At 34.5% G+C, this 24,433-nt stretch overlaps 1 protein-coding gene across 1 annotated transcript; it reads left to right on the top strand.

Moving 5' to 3' along the window:
* Positions 1-23,360: 23,360 nt before the first annotated feature.
* Positions 23,361-23,792, top strand: LOC133832575 (CLAVATA3/ESR (CLE)-related protein 13). Its single transcript, XM_062262899.1, has one exon. The coding sequence runs from the start codon at positions 23,361-23,363 to the stop codon at positions 23,790-23,792; it is 432 nt and encodes a 143-aa protein (XP_062118883.1).
* Positions 23,793-24,433: the final 641 nt, after the last annotated feature.

The following is a 24,433-nucleotide window of genomic DNA, read 5'->3' as shown; positions in this document are numbered from 1 at the left end:
GATTTATTCCATTATTTTGACTTATAATTATAGTACTATTTAATATAAACTAATGGATCATTTATAAAGACTATTTTCCAACAAGGATGAAGGTTTGACCTTTGACCACCCAAGTTATGGATATTACAAATCTGACATAGCCCAAGGCTCAGGTCATGACAGAAAAATGGTATCAGAGCACTGGGTTTAATAAAGAGTTTGTCACCAAATAGATTAAATTTATTTTTAAAGTGAAGTATTTTGATATATAAATGCATATGTATGTAGAAAGTATCAATTCCTCACTAACTGTTTAATTTTAATTCTCAGACCTAAGCTAATGGCTCCGAAAGGAAGGGCGGCAAGGAGAAGGCCTGCCGCTGAGGTCCGTGAGGCCGAGGTTCCCCCTGAGCCAACTACATTCCCAATGAATGCCATTCTTGAGGCTTTAAGAGGCCTTCCTACCCAACTGATGGATCCAACTGCTCGACAGAGTCATCACTTCCAGATCTCCCATCGGATTCAAATGCCTGAGTTTGAGGGTGGGCAAGACCCTATGATGGCTGAAAGATGGTTGAGGCAGATTAAGAAAAATTTCAACACCATGGGAACACCTGAAGAGTATCATGTGACTTTTGTTGTATCCAAGTTAGAGGGTAGTGCAGCAAATTGGTGGGAAACTTTGAGTAGGACCACTGAGACTGGAGGGATGACTTGGAGAGACTTTAAAAGGGTCTTTAGGGAGCAATATTTTAATCCATCTCATCGGAGGACCTTAATTGGGTCATTTGACAGCTTAAGACAGGGAGATATGATAGTAAATGAATTCTACATGAAGTTTTTAGAGTTATCTTCCTATGCTTATGCTGGTACGGTCGATAAACCTCTTTTGATTGAGTAGATCCTCCTTTGCTTAAACCCTTCAATACTAGGTCTACTTTCCCTTATGACCTTTGGAAATTTGAATGAGTGTGTGACAGCAGCCTTACGGACTGGGGCTCATCAAGAAGGAATTGAAAAAAAGAATCTGGTCCGAGAAAAAGGAAATGATAGGAAAATGAACAAGAAGAACCAAGGGTGATGGTTATCCCAAGGACAACAACTTAGTGGGGGTAGCAATAGTAGTAGATATTTAGGAAAGACTCGAATTGGGCTGTATGGGTGTTTTAGTTGTGGTCAATAGGGTCATAAGAAGAAAGATTGCCCACAACGAAAATAGTGGCTCTGACCATCACATGGAGGACCCATAGGGAGTTATGCTAGGTCTACTCCTTTCATAGGGCAATCTAGGAGTAACCGGTCTCAGACTTCATCCTATGGTTTCACACCCGCACCAGGGCAACAATCCCAATATCAACATCAGTTCAAGCCCCAAGGTTCAGTATTCAACCAGGGGTACTCACAGAGTTTCCAAACTCCTATTTCTGCTGGGAGTCAGAGAGGGTTCAATCAAGTAGGAGGCTCTGGTGCAAGCACAAGCCATCCTAGTTAAGGAAAAAGGAAAACAAAGAAAAAAGCCTCTGGTCAAGCCTATGCTCTTGCTGGTGATGATGTGCAAGGAGGAACATGCCAAGGAGTTATGGATAGTATGGTTCTTATCTCACACTCTTGGGCTCATGTATTATTTGATACTGGTGCATCACATTATTTTATATCATTAATGTTTGCTAGCATGTTGGGTTTGAGTTGGGAAACTTTTAGTCCTACATTGCATTTGAGTGCACCTATGTGAGGACATGGTGAAGTATCAACCATCTACAAATCAGTTTGTATTGTGTATGAAAGGCATAAGTTATTAGGAAACTTGATGGTGTTACCTATGGGACATTTGATGTGATTCTTGTCATGGATTGGTTGTATAAGTACCAAGCCATTATGATTGCTCACGCAAAAGGGTGACTCTTTTAACTCCAAGTGGAGATTTCATTGTATATTGAGCCAACATGAATGCAGTAAGGAAGAATCCTATCCTTAAGGCATGTTTAGGTGGGAAAAGAAACTTAGAGTGTTATGGGATTCTGTTTACAATTGAGGATGAGTCTAGGCCTCTAGATAAGTTTCCTTGGATGTCAGTGGTTAGTGGCTTTCTAGATGTGTTTCCTGAGGATTTGCAAGGACTACCACCTGATAGAGAGATCGAGTTTTGCATTGATTTGATTCCCAAGACTCAACCAATTTCTACTACACCTTTTCTAAAGAATTGGGCTGTAACGCCCTACTTCCTTAGAGCCGTTACTAAGTGAGTTTTTAAGACAAAACAGTGCAATGAACTCGCTAACCGAGGTTTTGAAGCAAAAGTGTGACTAATAAAAGTTAAGGCTGTAATCTTTGAAAATGCGTTGACTCAATAAAAGCTTCTAGTATTAGACAATTGGGATCCCAAAATAAGGTTTGAAAACTATTTACATCTTGAAATAATTTTACAGTTGATCAGTTACAAAATCATAGATTATTACAGCAATTTTCAAAAAAAAACCCCAACCAAAGCAGTCGGGCAGGCCAAACATGTACGCGTCGCTTCACGCTCTCCGTACTCATGGTTGGTTGACTCAGTCTTTGCCCTACCTGCAACACGGAGCACCCGTGAGCCGAAGCCCAGCAAGAAAACCCATGCAGAACATAACATATGCAATGTATACAGTTTTATCATAACAGATAATCCACAGATAAACAAGTCAACCATTAGACTAAGCAAACACCTGTATCCACCGGGCCCCGCCCTGATTATAGCATAACACATGAATCCACCGGGCCCCGCCCTGATTATAGCATCCCATGTGCTAGGTGTTACTTTCGGCCCACGGCCGCCCCGGCCTACGCCGTACTCGGCCCACGGCCGCCCCGGCCTACGCCGTACTCGGCCCTTGCCGTTCATTTCATCATAATCACACATATAGTACATTTGAAATAATCATTCACACACATCATGATTCATTTAAGGTTAAACATTTTCACATAATACAATCTGGGGCCATGCCCTATTCTCGGGTGTTACGGTTTTCTTACCTTAATTCCAAATGCTTTAAATAGAAAAATGACGGCCCCCGAGCACGATCCACTTCCCGAGCACTAGCTTAACACCTAGTCACAACCAAGATAATGGATACCAATAAGATTAATCTCCAATGAGTTTCTAAACCAAGTTCTAGTACTTGGAACGTTGAAATTCACCAAACATTGTAAAAGACTCAACCCCGAGCACCCTAGGTTAAATTCCCAAGCCCAAATTCTCAAAATCCCAAAATTCCTTAAGCGCCCCGGCATGGCCCAACCATGCCGCGGCATGGCCCCCAAACAGGGCCACAAAAACGCCCAGAAACAGGTAAGGGCCGCGGCCCTACAAGGACCATGTCGCGGCCCGCCCTCCATCCTCAGCACAACTTAGCCTTCAAGGGCCGCGGCCCTCCAAGAACTATGCCGCGGCCCGACCCTTCGAACCCAAAAAAACCCACCATTTTCAAGCTTAAAACCTCACCTAAAGCCATCCCAAAGCTCCCAATTCAAAACCAATTAATAATCACAACATTAGGATGGTTTAAACAACACAATTCCACCAAAAATCCAACCTAACACTCACCAAGATCCAAATTCCAAATTTCTGAAATTTCAAACCCAAAACTCAAAACCAACCATAGAAATTCTCAATTTCAACCATCAAACTTTAATTTAAACCTTACCTCAGTTGTAGAATCGTTTCCTAAAGGATCCCATGACCTATCTTCAAAGTTTCAAGCCTCAAACTCCACCTTGAATATCAAAAACCCATAAACATTCACAACCCAACAAAATCTCAGAAATTTAACTTGAGAAAAAGAATTAATTGCTTACCTTTACCCTGATTTGTTCTTGGTTAACTCTTGAGCTAAACCTCCAAATCCCACCATCAATTTTCAGAAATTCAAGCTTGATTTCTCCTAAGATTTCTGTGGATTTCATGAAAGAAAGAGGAAAGAAAGAAGAAGAGGAGAGGGTGGAGGCTGGGTCGGTTTCTCTAAGTCTCCAAATGGTTTATTTGTTTTGTTTTTATAACTTAAGTTGGTTACCTCAAGGTTCGGGGTACCAAAATATCCCCGAGGCAAAAATGGTAAAATCCCCCAGTATTCCCGCCTAGACATCCTAACCTCAAATATATCTCCAATTATTTATTTTCATAACCCAATATCAAAAATACTCCTTGACTTGCCCAAAGTCAATTATAATGCCCCGTTGTGACTTTCCCCGCTATTCAGCTCTAGGATCGCCTCGTGCCGAAAGTTACCAATCACGGAAATACCCACATACCACTGTGGTCTCAACAATCATCACATATTAATACAGTTATGCCCAACATGGCCAAAATTACAATTATGCCCTTCAAACACAATCCGGGCCTACATGCATACTAATATACATAGTCATGCATCTCAAATAATCAAATAATCAAAATAGTCACATAACATGCTTTAAATCATAATCATGCATTTAATTCATAAAACCACACATAAATCCCAACCTGCCCTCCTGGCACACTAATCAAGGCCCTTAAGCCTTATTAGCGAATTTGGGTCGTTACATGGGCGAGCTAATGGATAAATGTTACATTAGGAACATTACTTCTCCATTGGGAGCTCCAGTTTTGTTTGCCAAGAAAGATGATGGATCCTTGCGACTGTGCGTCGATTATCGAAAATTGAATCAGATGACAATTAAGAACAAGTATCCTTTGCCAAGGATATATGAGTTGTTTGATCAGCTCAGAGGTTCAAAGTGTTTTTCCAAGATTGATTTGAGGTCAGGCTATCATCAATTGAGAATTAAGGAAGATGATATTCCTAAAACTGATTTCAGAACATGTTATGGACACTTTGAGTTTTTTGTGATGCCATTTGGATTTACGAATGCACCTGCAGCATTTATGGACCTTAAGAATAGAATTTTTAGACCCTATTTGGATAAGTTTGTGGTTGTTTTTATTGATGACATTTTGGTGTATTCCAAGACACCTGAGGACCACGCAGAACATTTAACAATTGTTTTGCAAACTTTGAGGGACCATCAATTATATGCTAAGAAAGAGAAATGTGACTTCTGAATGACCGAGGTCAAATTCTTAGGGCATGTAATATCTCAATAAGGCATTACTATGGATTCTGCAAAGATAGATTCTATCTGGCAGTGGGAAAGACCAAAGAACGTTACTGTGATTCGAAGTTTTTTTGGGCTATCAAGTTACTATCGTCGCTTTGTGGAGAATTTTTCTCGAATTGCTATGCCTTTGACAAAGCTAACAAGAAAGGATTTAAAGTTCGTGTGGGATGACAGTTGTGAAGAAGCTTTTAGAGAACTTAAGCAAAGATTGACTACGCCGTCTGTTCTCACTATGCCTAATAGTGATGAACCATATGTGTATTCACTGATGCTTTTGGTACTGGTTTAGGAGGATTTCTCATGCAAAATGGTAAGGTTGTTGCCTATGCTTCACACCAATTGAAGCCACATGAGAAGAACTACCCTACACATGACTTGGAACTTGTAGCAGTGATTTTTGCCTTGAAAATTTGGAGATGTCACTTATATGGGGCAAAGTTTGAATTATATTCTGATCATAAGAGTTTAAAGTATCTCTTTACTCATAGAGACTTAAATTTGAGGCAAAGAACATGGGTTGAGTACATGGAAGATTATGATTTCACTTTGCAATATCACTCTCGAAAAGCAAATGTGGTCGCTGATGCATTAAGTAGAAAACCTCATGGAACTTTGGCTTCATTGGCTCTTGAGGATTGGAAAAGAATGATCACGGTGGGTGATTATGAGTTAGAGTACTATGAAGGAAAATATATTGCTTGTGTTTCAAACGTAGTGGTTACACTAATGCTACTTCATCAAGTTAAGCAATGTCAGTGGCAAGATGAGAAATTGAGACTTATCTGGAATCGAATATGAAATGGTGAGCAGTTCAATGGATGGACGGTAAATGCCGAAGGATTCTTATACCATAAGGGAAGATTGGTCTTTGCAAATATCCTTGATCTTAGAGAGTCTGTTATGATCGAGGCTCATAGGTCTAAATTTGTTGTACATCCTGGAAGCACAAAGATGTACCAAGACTTGAGAAGACAATACTGGTGGGAAGATATGAAGAGAGGGCTAACTTTGTAGCTAAGTGTATGGTTTGCTAGTAGGTTAAAGCTGAGCACTAGAGACCTTCAGGGTTGCTTCAACCTTTACCTATACCAGAATGGAAGTGGGACAAGATCACGATGGACTTTGTGACGGAATTACCATTAACACCATTAAAGCATGAGACTGTCTGGGTGATTGTCGATCGTTTGACCAAATCTGCTCATTTCATTCCAATTAGGAAGGATTATAAGGTTTCTAGACTAGCTCGACTTTATGTGGATAATATACTTCGATTGCATGGGTTGCCATCCAGCATTGTCTCTGATAGAGATCCTCGATTTACATCAAGGTTTTGGCGAGCATTGCAAAAATCTTTAGCAACTGAACTTAACTTCAACATCGCTCATCACCCTCAGACAGATGGACAGTCTGAGAGGACTATCCAAACTTTGGAGGACATGCTTCGTTCTTGTATTTTGGATTTTGGGGGTAGCTGGGGAGAACACTTGTCATTGGTGGAATTCACTTATAATAATAGCTACCGGGCTAGTATAGGCATGGCTCCTTATGAGGCCTTCTATGGGAGACCATGCAGATCACCTTTGTGTTGGGCAGAACCAAATGAGCATGTCACAATTGGACCTCAAATTATCACTAGTACCACTGAGAAGATCAAAGACATCCAAGAGAGACTTAAGGTTGTTCAAAGTCATTAGAAGAGTTATGCCGATCTCCACCGACGAGAAGTTGAGTTTGAGGTTGGTGACTATGTCTTCTTGAAAGTTACTCACATGCATGGCGTGATGAGATATGGAGTGAAGGGTAAGCTAGCCCCGAGGTATATTGGACCTTTCGAGGTTATCGAGAGGGTTGGGGAGGTCGCTTATCGATTGAACTTACCAGCGCGGTTGGGGGCATGCTCACAATGTGTTCCATGTGTCGATGCTAAGGAAGTATACTCTAGACCCATCGCACATCATTGAGTATGAGGCTATCCCTCTTCAAGAGAACGTGACATATGAAGAACAACCTATTATAAACCTGGCGATATAGTTAAAGGTGCTAAGGAATAGGGAGATTCCAGTATTCAAGGTCTTATGGCGAAACCATAGAGAAGGCGAGGCTAGTTGGGAGTTAGAGTCGGAGATGTATGAGAAGTATCCTCATTTGCTTAATATTCAACTTCAAGTTGTACTTTGAAAATTTTGGGACGAAATTTCTCTAAGGAGGGAAGAATGTAAAGAATTGTTTTTTATTATATATTAAATTTTTTTTTTAAAAAAGGTGGGACCCACCAAGTAAATGAGACATGTGTCAATATTTTTTTTTCTTTCTTCCCCCGCCCTCCCAGACTGCTTACTCTCTTCCTCTTCTCTCTTTTTTTTTTCTTCTTTCTTTTCTTCTCTTCTCTCCATGGAAACACCACCACCACAAAGACCCAACCACCGGAGACCACCATTCTTGACATGCGACGGCTTATTGGATTTGTCTTTCTCCGATGACCTCAACCACCAAGTGGCACCGCCCAACTCGCCATCAACTGTTTGGAATAGTCAGTCAAAGTTTTGGTCCGTCAACTTTGACTGTGTTTTTCGGCCAACTCCGACGAGTGGTTGGTACTTTTTGAACCAGCGTAGAGAGAGGAAGAAAATCCACTAAGCCATTCCGGTCAACTCGCCATTTTTCTCCGGTGAGATTTTGGGTATCTTCGCCACTTTCAGGTGACTTTCCGTCGAGTCTGAGCACTTTCTGGACTGATGGTTGGCATGAACGTGTAGTACTCACTGATGTGGTCATTTTGATATATGCAACACCTACCTTCGTCGACGTTTCGGATACATCGCTCACTGCCGCCACCAACCGCTATTGTTCACCACTTGGGTGAGGTTCCGGAACTTGAAATTTTAATTATGGTAATATTATATGTCATTGGACATGATTTTGTATAAGGAATGCAATGATGATAATCGTTTGCTCATTTGGTGCATGTAGGAAAAATGTGATATTAAAATTGAACTAAATCACTCTAGGATCATCGTTAAACTTAGGAGCGTCGCTTTAAGCTTGGATTGAAAATTGTAAGGAGGTAGGGACTCAACTTGACTATTGGACTTATTTTACTTGTATTGAATTGCATTAAACATATTCCAATTTTGATATTTATAAAATGTTTGAAAAATTGAAAACTTAATCTGCATGTGTTTCTGATCTGTTTTGAGAGCACTGAGTACCAAATATATTTTTGTTCACTTATTTATGCAGGTTATGATTTTTCGGTTTTATTCAAATGCAGCTGCTATGCTGTCCAATTTTCTAAAATATAAAGGGAATATGCTTCTTTCATTTCATGTTTACCTACATTTGGTTATACCGATGAGAGCCATAGTGATCATGATTTGTGCATGTTGTTGTTTCACGACCTAGTCTCTGTGTCATCATAGGTAGATCAGGTGTCCACTCACCTGTAGGTGTAAAGAACTAGCATTTGTATACAGGAAGTGTTCTGAGCCTCCCCCTTGTGGTGGTTATCAGGTCCGGCTGCCCGGTTTAGGATGCCGGTTTTTCTATGGTGCGTAATGGGAACTAGGGATCTAGTGGACGGTGTGATGTGCACTTGTAGCTATGCTCTTATGATTATTTGTGGTTTCTCTCTATTTTGGTTTATATATGATGATATATGTTTTAATTTCAAAGCTAACCATGCAAGGGTTTTATTAAACTTTTTGGGTCCTATGATATTAGTTGCTTTCCTATTGGGCTTTATAAGCTCGCCCCTTATATCTCTCCCATTCCAGGAACCTAGTGACATGAATGTGGATAAGGTGAATTATTGATGGAGCCAATGGGTTTAGCCTAGTTCTCTTTAGTGCCATAGTCCTATCTTTTGAACATTATATATGTATTTAATTTGGAACCTAATATTCTATACATCTAAAGTAGCTATGTAATAGTTAGGAATGAGTAATGGTGGATGCTAAGTATTATTTTGAGTGTTTTATGACTTATTAAATTTATATGTTTGGTGACTACATAACTGTGGGGATATTATTGTTCTATGTATAATGATAAATTATCATGCTTTTATCACTAATATTTTTATATATAATTATGGGAGTTATTCCATTGTTTTGACTTATAACTATAATACTATTTAATATAAACTAAATGATAATTTATAAAGACTATTTTCCAGCAAGGGTTAAAGTTTGATCTTTGACCACCTAAATTATGGATATTACAAATCTGTCACAGCCTAAGACTCGGCTCGTAACAAGTCATTTGCTGACAAAAGGAATGTGTTGTACCAATAATAGTTGTCGTCGGTAGAAACTCTACCAATAACATATTTGATGTCGTCGGTAGAAGCTTACTTTTACTGCCCAAGCTATATCGACAACCTCTACCGATGACAAGTGGAGCTCTACCGAGAATATTTGTTGTCGATAAAACCCCTCTTCAGTGTAGTGTTTTTTCAACATAAAAACTAACATAAAATAGTTTTTTATTAGTTGTGGTGGTTCGGGCAAAAATGTATGTATATCTATTATAAATATCCTTAATTTTATACTTAATAAAAATTCATAATAGGTGAAAAAAATATTTATTTATTTTCTATAAAAAAAAATATATTTATAAGTTGAGAGTATTTTCGTGAAAAAGGAATGCAATATCCTTTAAATATTTAACCTTTAATACCTGCTAATTAAAAAAATCAAGGACTTACCAAAATCGAAGAAGTTGTTTTTTTTTTCCCAAGACAACTGTAGAAAGTAAAGCTTAAAACACATAGGTGTGTATTTGGTAGGATATTTGACTTTTGACGGCTCATAAGCGGGTAATCATCAACAACTCCCCTTGAATTTTTAATATCAAAACCAAAAAAAAAAAAAACCCTTTAAAATTCTCAATAATGTCAACATCACCTGAAATATATAAAATAAATATAATATATAGATATATTAAACATGATGGCCCCCATCAGCGCTCCATGTGGCAAAAACTTATAATAAAAATAAAAGAGGCCAAGTTATATATATAGCTAACTGATCCTATCTCTCTCAAAGATGTACCCGACAAGAGCCTCTCATTTTGCAAAGAAAAAGCCAAATTCAAAAAGTCTATTCCCACTTCCTGAAGAAATGAGAGAGAGAGAGAGAGAGAGAGAGAGAGAGAGAGATTTGGGTTGGAGCTCGTGTATGCACAATCAACCATAATGGTCATCTACATAAGTAGCATTATTAGCCAAAGTAATAATACTATTCAAGCAAAGTGACTTATGAATGTTTGACTGTAAAATCCATAAACAAAACTCTGTTCTTGTTTTCCCATAATTAATCAATTCTTTTCATATAAATTTGACTCTGAATCATATTCCATTCACGAATTTATGATTAAGTTGATAACATTTGCTAACACACACATTACCAATATTCCATAAAATGTTTGATTTTTTATTTTCGTGTTTAATTTCCTATTAATCAAATCGACCAAAGTATATATATATATATATAGTGCACATTTATTTAATTTTATTTATAACATTTATTAATTATTTTTATTAAATTTATATTAATGTCATATAAATTTTAAATAAATATCTTATTTTAACCAAATAATTTATTTCTTTTTGTTTAAGTTTATGTTTGTTCTAGTTTTTGAATTTGGGAGTGACAACAAAAGATTATATATTATATATTTAATGTAATATTAAATATTATACGTGACTTTTAAATTTAAGTTTTTTATTCGTTTTTTTTTTGAAAAATTGTTGCTAATTTACAGTAAATTATACTATATGTTTCATATGATATTATTCTAATAAGTAATATAAGTTGAAGTTTAATTAAATTTGCTTTAAGTTATATAACATATGATTTTATTATTTTTAAATAATTATCACTGTAAAATATCTCAAAAATATCATTTTTTTTATAATTATTTATTTTATTTTATTTAATTTTAATGCTTACAAACTACTGTTAAATATAAGAATATTATGTTAAATATATGAATATTCTGCTAAAATTAACATTAAAAACATCTCTTTTATATAATAAGTGTGTAGGTAACGAATTTTTTTGGTTTGAATAGTTTTTTATTTTTTTAATGTTAATTTTAACAGAATTTTCTTATATTTAACATAATATTCTTATATTTAATGGTAGTTTGTAAACATTAAACTTAAATAAAATAAAATAAATAATTATAAAAAATAAAATAAGATATTTTTGAGATATTTTACAATGATAATTATTTAAAAATAATAAATAATTAAATAAATTAAAATAATATATTTTTGAGATATTTTACAATGATAAATATTTAAAAATAATAATATCATATGTTTTATCATTTAAATAAAATTTAATTAGACTTAAACTCATGTTTACCAAGATTTTCGGAAACCACACTAATGGATATTAGCTAAGAATAATGATATGAAAAGTAGAAGATTAACACGGGATTTTTACGTGGTTGGGGTGTTAATGAGCCTTAGTCCACGAGTCAGTTGTATTAGAGCTTGGAAAGTCTTTTACAATGGAGTCTCTCTCTATGTTTTGACAGAGTAACTGTATATAAGTCGAAGGGAGATTCCATTTTCCAGTGTTCTCTTCTATCGCCTGTATTTATAGGCTCATAGGAACACTGGGTCTGGGCCAGGTATGACCTGGGCCCATCAAAGATGCGAATGCCCTTGGCTTCTTTGGTGGAGGCCCAATATAAAAGATCAAACATACATGTGTTCAAGACTAATTAAGGCCCAATAGGGCGGCCCAAGAACTAGGCCTTGCCCGACAAAACAATGCTTTTGGTCTGGACACTTCGAGTTACGAGGCTGATTCAGGGGACCAAACCAGTCAGAGTACGTGTCAGTGCAGGTCTGAAACAGCGGCATGCAATCCTGAGGTGGCCTTTTCCGCAGGTGAAAAGTGGGGACAACCCCCACGCGTCGTGGGGCAGCTTCAGGGTCACGGATGCTTTTCCTTACCAACCGGGGGCGACCTAATCCGGGTTCGTTTACCTTTGTCCCTCTTCGTTTACCACAGGCCCGGACTGTTACCAGACTCCGGGACCGTTTCACGTATACTTCAACGAGATTCTGAGCTTTGTACGTCTCCCGGACAACTGTCCTGGATCACCATCCCGGACACCGTCCGGGCCCAGAACCGCACTAGGGCCGTGCCCCTTGGATATTCCGGTACCAAGCGGGCTTGGGCCGGGCCCACATTCGAACGCCCAGACCATGGGCCTAGACCACTGACCCGGGCCCACGTCAGGAAATGGGGATAACAACTCACTTATTAGAATAATATAATATAATCTACTGTCAATTAGCAACAAATTGCTTTTTTAAAAAAACTAATAAGAAACTTAAATTTAAAATCCACGTATAATATTTAATATTGCACACGTAGATTAAATATATTTAATATTTAATATTACATTAAATATATAATATATAATCTTTTGTGGTCACTCTCAAATTCAAAAATTAGATCAAACATAAACTTAAACAAAAACAAATAAATTATTTAATTAAAATAGATTTAATTAAATTTATATGCCATTAATATAAATTTAATAAAAATAATTAATAAATTCTATAAATAAAACTAAGCAAATGTAGGTACTGAACGTATATAGTATATACTAGATACATGCAACTTGCAATAATCATGTTTGCTTAGTTTTATTTATATAATTTATTAATTATTTTTATTTAATTTATATCAATGTCATATAAATTTCAAATAAATATCTTATTTTAATTAAATAATTTATTTATGTTTGTTTAAGTGTATGTTTGTTTTAGTTTTTGAATTTGAGAGTGACAACAAGAGATTATATATTATATGTTTAATGTAATATTAAATATTATACGTGGATTTTCAATTTAAGTTTCTTGCTAATTTAAAAAAAAAAAAAATTTGTTGCTAATTGACAGTAGATTATATTATATGTTTAATATCATATTATTATAATAAGTGAGTTTGAGTTTAATTAAATTTTATTTAAGTTACAAAATGTATGATTTTATTATTTTTAAATAATTATTATTGTAAAATATCTCAAAAATATCATATTTTAAGTTGTTTAATTATTTATTATTTTTAAATAATTATTATTGTAAATATCTCAAAAATATCATATTTTAAATTATTTAATTATTTATTATTTAAGTTTAAGTGTTTACAAACTACCGTTAAATATAAAAATATTCTATTAAATATAAAAATATTTTGTTAAAGTTAACCTTAAAAAATTAAAAACTGTTAAAACAAACAAATTTATGTTATCAACACACTTATTATATTGAAGAGATATATATATATATATATATATTCCTACCATACACAATAGGAATATAAATGTGGAAATGCAGATGGGTTGCTCCACTAATAAGATTATTGGTGTAAAAAGGGATACGCAATAAATAGTGAAAAGGAGGAGTGTAATGGAAGGAATTGTTTTCTCCCATGCATCTTAAGTGTACTATATTTTAGAAACTCTATGTTGAATAGGGCGTGTGAGTTAACAGTACTGTATAACATTGACTTAATATTTTAATTTGGTTTAATTAAAAAAAACACTGAAATTAAATTATAAGAAAGAGAAAGTTTTGTGGGACATAATCAATTACTTCACTATAGTTCAAACTGATCAAGCTCATTTACAGGATGATTATAAGTATCATCTATATAGATGACAAATTAGAAGTCTGATTTTATGATTAAAAATGCCAAATAAAAAAAATTGTTGGCAAAACGCATGAGATTAATTTCCATTTTCTATTAGTTGTCCATGGCTTGAGTGTACATAAAGCTAGACCAGACTGGTTCAACCCCTGAAACAACGCCTTCCCCTCTTTACGATCCCTCCTATACGAAAACACTATAATATTTCTAGAATATATATTATTTATATTTATATCTATCTATGTATCATTAAGTAACGATATGTATAGACCTTTATAATACAATAATTTCATAAATAAATGAAAAGAAAATTTTGATTGAAATAACATTTTAAATAAGTTTTCACGAACTTGATTGACGCACGTACGTATGATAACCCTATATTTCTAGTTCACTCTCGCTCTATATGTAAACGCTTTGAAAGAAAACCTTGAGAAGATATGCATAATATAATTAACTAGAAAATATAAATTTTTTGTAATTATTAAAACATATATATTTTAAAATATTTTTTGGGAGACTGTGGGGTGGTGGTTCATTTTGACCATACTTGTACAACATGTTCTTTATATAGACACGTGAAGACATCTTGACCATAATTTTTTATTTCATGATAGTGTTCACTGTAATTGTATAGCGAACCTCCTGTAGATTTTTGAAAAATTCTGACAAATTTTAAAGTACTGAAAACAAAGTTCAAAAATCTTGTTGTACATTTACTTTTATTTATTATTATTATACGCTTTGCGTAGTTCTTTTTATAAAAAGTCTAAATTATGTATAAGAAAATTTATATTTTGTGTAAGATTTATTTTGGCCAATTACCTGTTTGAAGTCTTTATTTTTAAAAATTAACTTTTAGATCTCGTGTTTTGTCAAAAGAATAAAAATTGGAATTGATAGATTGATTATTTGAACACTGTATTTTTGGTCATTACCCGTTTTGACCCTATATTTTTTAAAATGAACCTTTGGACCATGTATTTATTTAAAATGTTCAAACTTCTTATGAAAATTAAATTATATATTTATATAATTTTTGTTTTCTGTAAGGGTTCACACTATTTTGAACCTTGTATTTTAGTCGATTACCCATTAGAACTTTTATTTTTACAAATTAACTTGTAGACCTCAAGTTTTGTCAAAATATTAAAATAGAAATAGATAAATCTATTATTTGAACACTATATTTTTGTCGATTACTCATTTTGATTGTTTATTTTTAAAATTAACCTGTGGATCATATATTTATTCAAAATGTTAAAAATTATTTATAAAAAGTAAATTATATAAATATATATAATTTATGTTTTCTATAAGGGTTCACACCATTTTGAACCTTGTATTTTAGTTGTTTACCCATTTTGACCATTAAATTTTTTTTTTAAATTAACTTGTGGACCTTGTGTTTTGTCAAAAATTAAAAAATAGGAATGTAAATGACAGAGTATGGAATATTTTCCTCACCGATTATCATTGATTTTCTCATAATATATACAACGTATATGCCTAACAAAAGGCTTGACTCTAGGCTACAAACTAGGAAGCAATATCCCAAATATACGCTTAACGGAAGGCAATAAATGAAGAAGCTATTTATCTATTCTGACTAATATATTTACAATATATTTAACACACCCCCGCAGTCGAAGCGGGAGGCTTTCGGACGCTGAGACTGTCCCGAAAATCTTCAAATAAAATTAGCAGAAGACCTTTGGTAAAAATATCCGCTATCTGATATCGTGATGGCACATGAAGAACCCGTACTTGTCCGCGTGCAACCTTCTCACGGACAAAATGGATATCCATTTCAATATGTTTTGTACGTTGATGTTGTACTGGATTCCCTGATAAATAAATAGCACTCACATTGTCGCAATACACAAGTGTAGCCTTTTGAACCGGACAATGCAACTCTAAGAGCAAGTTTCGAATCCAACATGATTCGGAGACCACATTTGCCACACCACGATACTCGGCCTCGGCACTAGAACGAGACAACGTAGGTTGTCGTTTTGATGACCAAGATATCAAGTTGTCACCCAAAAAGACACAGTATCCAGAAGTAGATCGTCTCGTGTCAGGGCACCCACCCCAATCTGCATCAGTGTATGAGACCAGAGTAGAAGTAGAAGATGAATATAAATGAAGACCGAAATCCAACGTACCCTGAACATATCGAATAATCCGTTTGAGAGCTGACATATGATCAACCCTCGGATCATGCATATGGAGACAAACTTGTTGTACGGCATAAGAGATATCTGGTCGTGTAAAAGTGAGATATTGTAGAGCCCCTGCAAGACTCCGATATAGGGTAGGATCATCAAATGTAGCACTAGATGTAGCACTAACCTTTGATTTTGTGTCAACTGGGGTAGTAGACGGCTTACACGAAGACATCCCGGCACGCTCTATTATGTCTTCGGCATACTTGCGCTGTGAAAGAAACATACCACCCTTATGTCGAGTCACCGCAATACCAAGAAAATAATTCAGAGGGCCAAGATCCTTCATAGCAAATTCGGAGCTAAGAAGATCCATTATAGAACACCGCAGAGCATCAGAAGAAGCAGTGAGAATAATATCATCAACATATAATAAAATGTAAGCCATATCCGACCCTTTGCTGAAAATGAATAAAGAATTATCACATTTGCTATTAACGAACCCAATAGACAAAACATAATCAGCAAAACGCTTATACCAAGCCCGGGGTGCCTGCTTAAGACCATACAATGACTTATGTAAGAGACACACATAATCTGGATGATCACGGTCCCTGTAACCCAATGGTTGATGCATATAAACTGTTTCCTGAAGCTCACCATGAAGGAAAGCATTTTTGACATCCAATTGATGAATTGGCCATGCTTTCGAAAGAGAAAGACTAAGAACAGTGCGGATTGTAGCTGGCTTCACCACCGGACTAAAAGTCTCACCACAATCGATGCCAACCTGTTGTGTTTTTCCATCACCTACAAGACGGGCTTTATGCCTCTCAAAAACACCATTAGATTTGACTTTATGAGTAAAAATCCACATAGACCGAATCACATTAACATGCGGAGGACGGGGCACCAACTCCCACGTCTTATTTTGAATAAGAGCATCATATTCATCATCCATGGCCATTTTCCAATTTGGATCACGAAGAGCCGCGATCGGATTTCGAGGCAACGGAGACCTCTCAACCGCGGTATGCATGGAATATTTTTTATTGGGTTTATATATCCCATGCTGGCTACGGGTCACGACTCTAGGCTGTTGGAGAGGAATCGTAGGAGGAGAGGGGCCGAGTTGTGTTTGGGCAGGAAGGATTTGTGAAGAAACTGGGCCAATAGGGGAGGACGGCCCACCAGACGTAGTGGTCTGCTGATCAGACCGGTCCACTAAGGGAGAGGGCTGGTCTCTGGTAGGTTGGGCCAGGGATGGACGAACTGGGTCAGTGGATGATGAGTTGGACCCGTTAGGAGAGATGGGCTCACTTGGCACGTTGGGCTGAGCAGAAGGAGTTGGAGTAGGGTGTTGAAGATGGTGAATGACATAAGGGGATAAACCTTCGTCAAGAAAATCATATGTGTGGGATTGTGGGGAATGCATATTAGCAAAAGGAAAATTATGTTCATCAAACAAGACATGGCGACAAAAAATAATTTTACGAGATGACAAATCATAACACTTGTAGCCACGATGGTTGGTTGGATACCCTAGGAAGACACATGGAGTAGACCTTGGTTGCAACTTATTAATAGTTGTAGATGGAATGAGAGGGTAACACAAACACCCAAAAACCCGGAGATGATTATAAGAAGGGACCCGTTTGTAAAGAATCTCAAGCGGAGACTTGTTTCCCAACAATTTACTTGGAAGCACATTAAGAAGATAGGTTGCCATTTGGAGAGCATGATGCCAAAATGATGGAGGAAGAGATGCATGAGCTAGTAGAGTACGAGAGATATTGTTTATAGTCCGAATTTTGCGTTCGGCTTTCCCATTTTGAGAAGAAGTGTGAGGGCAAGAAAGACGGAATGACATGCCATGAGTTTTACAAAAATCCCAAAAAGAATTATTATCAAACTCCCTACCATTATCACATTGCACAGTTTTGATATTACGCTCAAATTGAGTAGAAATATGGGCTTTAAAGGCCAAGAAAATGTCATACACATCAGATTTCCGACCCATAGGAAAAGTCCATAAATACTTCGAAAAATCATCAAGAAATAAAATGTAATATCTATGTCCCGAAGAACTCAAAACGGGAGAGGTCCAAAGATCACTATGTAAAATATCAAATGGCATAGTAGTACTCGAAGATGAAGAAACAAATGGCAACTTAATATGTTTACCAAGAACACATGAACCACAAATACTAGAACTAGAAAGTTTATTACAATCAATGCTTTTATTCTTCCTAAGCACATCTAAGATAGGAGACCCCGGATGACCCAAACGATCATGCCAAAGCTTAGGAGAGATGGCGGCAAAGGTAGAAGAGGAAGCTTGATTGTTGAGAGAACAAGAAATTGGATAAAGGTCGCCTCGGCTATCACATCTCATGATTGGCATCCCCGTCCGATAATCCTTCACAGAAAACCCAAATGGATCAAACTCAACAGACACTGAATTATCCTTAGTAAACTTTCTAACAGAAATGAGATTTTTAATCAGTTTAGGAGCATGAAGAACATGTTTAAGGGAGAGGGATTGACATGGGGAAGATAAATTCGTGTGACCATAGCCAAGAATTGGAATAGTGTGACCATTACCAACAATAATATTATTATGAGGATGATTGCTCAAATTAAAATAAGACGTGAGATTACCGGTAGAGGAAGTCATGTGAGATGTAGCACCGGTATCCATGTACCATGACGGGTCGAGTTGGTTAAGAGACATGGTGTGCATTGCTGCTTCGATATCCGTAGGAGCATACGAACCGGACTGCCCAGGAGGATTAGGCGATGCTACTTGATGCACATAGGCCTGCTGAGGTGGTCTTGGGCCGAGCAAACCTCCCTGGCGCTGCTGAGGAGTATTGGGCCTGGCCCATCCTTGATTTGGGAATGGACAAGGAGGAATAGGCCAGGTCGGATTATACCATCCCCATGGAAATGGGTGCTGCTGCTGCCATGGCGGAGAACGAGTGGTTCCATCGTGGCCACCAGAAGACTGCCCCCGGCCACTGCCTTTACCGCCGGCCGAGTTCCGGCCACCACCGGAACCTGCATTCTTCCGACCACCCCCGTTGTTGCGCCGTCCACCACCAGAATTTTGCGCACCATTTTTTCCCTTCGAATGGGTGGAACCATCATCAATCGAAGAAGCTATCATAGCAGACTCAGTGGCTGCTTCCTTAGCCATCCCGGCCTCCTCAAGAGTGAGCATGGAGCGAGCCTTGTAAAAAGGAGGAAGGGGGTTGCTTTGACGGATCAACGTACCCACTCCATGGTACGGTTGTGTAAGACCCCCAACCAATTGCAATACCAGTCTACTAGCGGACACCGGAGCCCCAACGTTCTTCAGTTGATCCGCTAGAGATTTGAGACGTTGACAATAAGATGAAACATTTGGGAAATTCTCCATAGTAGTGGTGGAGAATTCTTGTTCCAAGGCAACGGCACGAGAATGTTGATTATCTGGAATATATCACGCAATCTATCCCAAGCCACCATAGCCGTTGAGTCGGGCTCAATAATGGTGTGCAATAAGTCATTAGAAATGGTAGCATAAATCCACGAAAGAACCGTGGCATCCAAAGTTGACCATAGCTCCTTCTCTTCCTCAGTAGAAGGAACCGTCTCCTTGCCTTTGGCCGGAGGAATGATATGATCAAGCACCTTGGTTGATCGTGCGTGAATCTTGAAGAGTTCCACCCATGTCGAATATTGAACGTTTTCCATTTCAAGAACAATGGAAACATGATTTTTGATGTTCGATACGGCAAGAGCCGGATGAAAAGAGGATTTGTTTGAAGCCATTTAGAGAAGAAAACAAAGAGAAGAAAGGTAGATTGAGGAAGACGGTGGGCAAGGAACACAGAGCTAGGGCAAGCGGAAGACAGAGAAATAAGACCCTGGGCAAACTGATACCATGACAGAGTATGGAATATTTTCCTCACCGATTATCATTGATTTTCTCATAATATATACAACGTATATGCCTAACAAAAGGCTTGACGCTAGGCTACAAACTAGGAAGCAATATCCCAAATATACGCTTAACGGAAGGCAATAAATGAAGAAGCTATTTATCTATTCTGACTAATATATTTACAATATATTTAACAGTAAAGATAGATTATTTGAACCATGTATAATTTGGTTGATTGCCCGTTTGAATATTTTATTGTTAAAAGTTAACATTTGGATCCTGTATTTTTGTCAAAAAGTTAAAATATATTATTATTATTATTATTATATGTAGATATTTTTATCTATTATAATTTTTATTAAAATAAAAATGAGAAAAAAGAGAACAGACAAAATAGATAAAAAAATTCCTTAATAAATTAATAGCTATAAATTAAAAAAGTAATATAAAAAATGAGAAAAAAATATTGTTTACTTATATTTATAATTCAATTAAATAGTTGTTGTAATGAAATATCTAATCAAATTTAAATTCAAAATATACATCGTTGAAATAAATCAAATTCAAATTAAATTATACATGTTGTTAATATATATTTTTGTAAAACTATTACATTTAAATTAAAAAAAACATAAATAATTTAAATAAACATTTATTATTTTTGTTGTTGTGCATTATTTTATTTTTAGTAATATTATTTTTCATTCATAATGTGATCCTTATTTCTAAAAAGAATTTTTCGTGTTTCACATTAACCTTCGCATCTTTTCTTGCTGCGGGAATGTCCACTAAAATTACAATCTTTAAAATATTTATTTATTATAGTGAAAACAAATCACAAATCCAAAGAATGCCATTAGTAATATCTTATTTTCACAAGCTTAGTAAAATATCAAATAAGAGAAAAATACAATTATAAATATTGATGATTGATGATAATAATTATAATATTTTGTAAAACTATTCACTTTTGAATAAAATATATAATTATAATATAATAAGAAAAATAGATATATAGAGAACCGAAAACTATTATGTAATTTTTAATTAATTTTTTTTAGTATTTTTCAATGATTAAGTAGTTAAGATATTTAAGCAAATTAAATTTTTAATTAAATTAATATGTATAAATATTTGTAATTGTTAAGATATTTTTAAAAATAGATAATGAATAAAAATTAGATTAAATGAGAAAATAGAAAGAGTGCTTTGAATAAATTTTAGAGTCTTACATAATCTTCTCGAAACTCTCATTTATAGATATAGATATAGATATAAAGATATAGATTTAATATTTACTGAATTACATAGCGAAAAGAAAAATTGAAAATTTGGTACGTGGGTTCTTTAAAATTCATATATACAGTGTAAATCGATATACTCAGAGTTTACTTTCTTTAATGAAAATAATAATAATTAGAATTTTAAATAAAAATGACAGCATCAAGCGATCCAACACCCGATAATAAATTTTAATTCTCATTAATATTCAGGTATTATATGTTCTTACCAATATCAAGGTAGTTCTCTTTCTAAGGAAGAGAACTGCCTACAAAAGCAACATATTATTTTGTAACGACATGCTTTTATGAGTTAAAACTGAAAAAATGAATAAAATATTAAAGAAAATAAAAAATTAGATTCTTTAGATTGTAAAATGTTAATTATAAAATGATAATATAATAAAATCTAATTGTGATAACTGTTTAGTTAAACCATATGTGACCATTTTCATTGATATCTCTTTCATGCTATTATTATTGGATAACTACTGTTACGTATGACTATATTAGAATCAATGTATTTATAAGTATGTGTATTAATTTTTTTAGTATTTTTCAATAAATAAGTAGTTAAGATATTTAACTAAATAAATTTTTAATCAAATTAATATGTATATATATTGATATTTTCAATTGTTAAGATATTTTAGAATATAGAAAATAAATATAAAAATTAGATTAAATGAGAAAATAGAAATAATGATTTGAAGAGATTTTAGAGTGCTACATAATATCCTTGAATCTCTCCCTTATATATATACAGATTACCTTATTTAACGCACTTTATACGCTTTATTAGTAAATAATAAATTTGTGTACAGATACATGTAAATTAAGGGGATATGTTGCCAGTACGTACATATAAATTAATGTACATGGAGTATTTTGGTTATATATTATATTATTTTTCGATGTAACAGAGCTGTCAGATAATCGCACCTCATATTCCTAAATATCATATGAATATATATATATATATATATAAATATTTATAGAGTCGATGTGTTCATCCCGATATCTATCTATAATATGTGTAGATTCTTGGTTTTAACGGTTTTTTTATTTTTTTATGGTTAATTTTAATAGAATGTTTTTATATTTGACAGTAATTTCTAAATATTTAAACTTAAATAAAATAAATTAAAAGATTAAAAAAAAATATTTTTGAGATATTTTCTAATGATAATTATTTAAAAATAATTAATAATTAATAATTAAACAAATTAAAAATAAGATATTTTTAAGATATTTTACAATGATAATTATTTTTAAATAATAAATAATTAAATAAATTAAAATATGATATTTTTGAGATGTTTTACAATAATAATTATTTAAAAATAATAAATTCATATGTTTTATAACTTAAATAAACATTTAATTAAACTTAAACTCACTTATTAGAATAATATCATATTAAACATATAATATAATCTACTGTAAATTAACACCAAATTATTATTTAAAAAAAGAAAAATTGAAAGAAACTTAAATTTAAAATACTATTTAATATTACATTAAATATATAATATATAATCTTTTGTTGTTACTCCCAAATTCATAAATTAGAACAAAATTAAACTTAAATAAAATAAATAAATAATTTAATTAAAATACGATATTTATTTCAAAATTTATATAATATTAATATAAATTTAATAAAAATAATTAATAAACTCTACATAATTAACGATAAAATATGACGTTTCTTGTATGTAGTATATAATATATATATATTTATATGATTCAAAGTTTGACAAAAGTAGTGCTTTTATTATATATCGATCTCACCCAGCTTTGTTCCTTGAACGCAAAGGAAGTTTCATTGGAACAAACAATAAGGATATATTGCTCCACAATTCTGCTCCCTCTCCGCATCAACAGGCCCCGTTATCTTCCAAATTAACCTCTCTCCCTCTCTCTTAAATTAATAAAAACTAATATACTTTTCAGAGAGAGAAAGAGAGACACAGAGAGAGAGAGTCTCATGGAACAAGCAAGCACAGCTAGAGCTTGATCATGTCAACTCTCTCATCAGCTACAATATTTCTTAAGCTGAATTCACTAGAAAACCACAATATTATTCAAGGTGTTGTCACATATATTTTCTTACCAAACTCTTTGTTCTCTCTCTTCCCCTATATGCAATCTCTCCATATGATCTCTTTATTATTATCAATATTTTCTCTCCCATATTGTTATGGCTCTCATCCTCAAGCTTAATTACATAATTCTTTCTCACTTCTTCAGGCTCATTCTTTGTGTCTCTTTCTTATTCTTCTTAATCTTTCACGTTGGATGGTTCGGTTTCAATACCAGTAATGTCATTAGTTCCAATGCTAGTACATTTTTCCCTACAACAACAACTACTACTACTCTTGATCATCATCACCAGTACTACTACTCTTCATCACTGAGCAGCACTAGTAGTAGTAACAGGAAATTGCTATTGTCATGTACCAAGTTTGACTTTTCCCCATTTATTCATCGGTATCGTCGTCACCACGCCCGGCATCACCATCGGCATCTGCCAGCGGAGCCAGACCCCGGCGGTGGCGGCACTCAGATCGACCCGCGCTATGGTGTTGAGAAGCGATTAGTTCCCACTGGACCAAACCCTTTACACCATTGATCATATATATTATGAGGTTTTTTTTTTTCTTCTTCACATAAAGTCTTGTAATATTCTTCTTGTTAATTTATTCTTCACCAAAGAAAGAAGCCATGTCTAGTGGATTTGTTCATTTACTTGTATGGTTCTACACTGATATATGTTTAGGGAGATACTGAGAAAACCTTGATTTGAAAGTAAAAAACGAAACAAAATCATAGTCAATATCTATTCTCCATTAATTTGGATCAAGTTATATATATGTTCAAATATATATCGTTTAATTCTATTGTGAATGAGTTAAATTCCAAGCATTATATATGCGTTGGTTTAAATTTTAATTAAAAAAATTTCCCCTATATATTTATTGCGTATGCATTTGTCATTCTTATGTAAGTATACTTTCTCAATGATTTTTCTTATTAATAGCGAAAAGAACGAAAATTTTGTCACTGAATTACATGTTAGTATTTAATATTATATATGTATTTATAAGTGAAATAATTTCTTAAATTTGTTATATAAATATATATATTTTTTGGGGGTGTGTAAGCAACAAAAGTAACTGTGACGGCACGGCATATATATATATTTATTTATCATGGGAGTTGAGAAATATCATCAGATTCTGTTATGATGGAAAACTTTGAAATTAGTTTATA

The sequence above is a fragment of the Humulus lupulus genome, chromosome 4 (assembly GCF_963169125.1).
Source record: "Humulus lupulus chromosome 4, drHumLupu1.1, whole genome shotgun sequence".
Classification (NCBI taxonomy): Eukaryota; Viridiplantae; Streptophyta; class Magnoliopsida; order Rosales; family Cannabaceae; genus Humulus; species Humulus lupulus.
The sequence above is the reverse complement of the archived record's forward strand: the minus strand, read 5'-3'. Positions and strand labels throughout refer to the sequence as shown.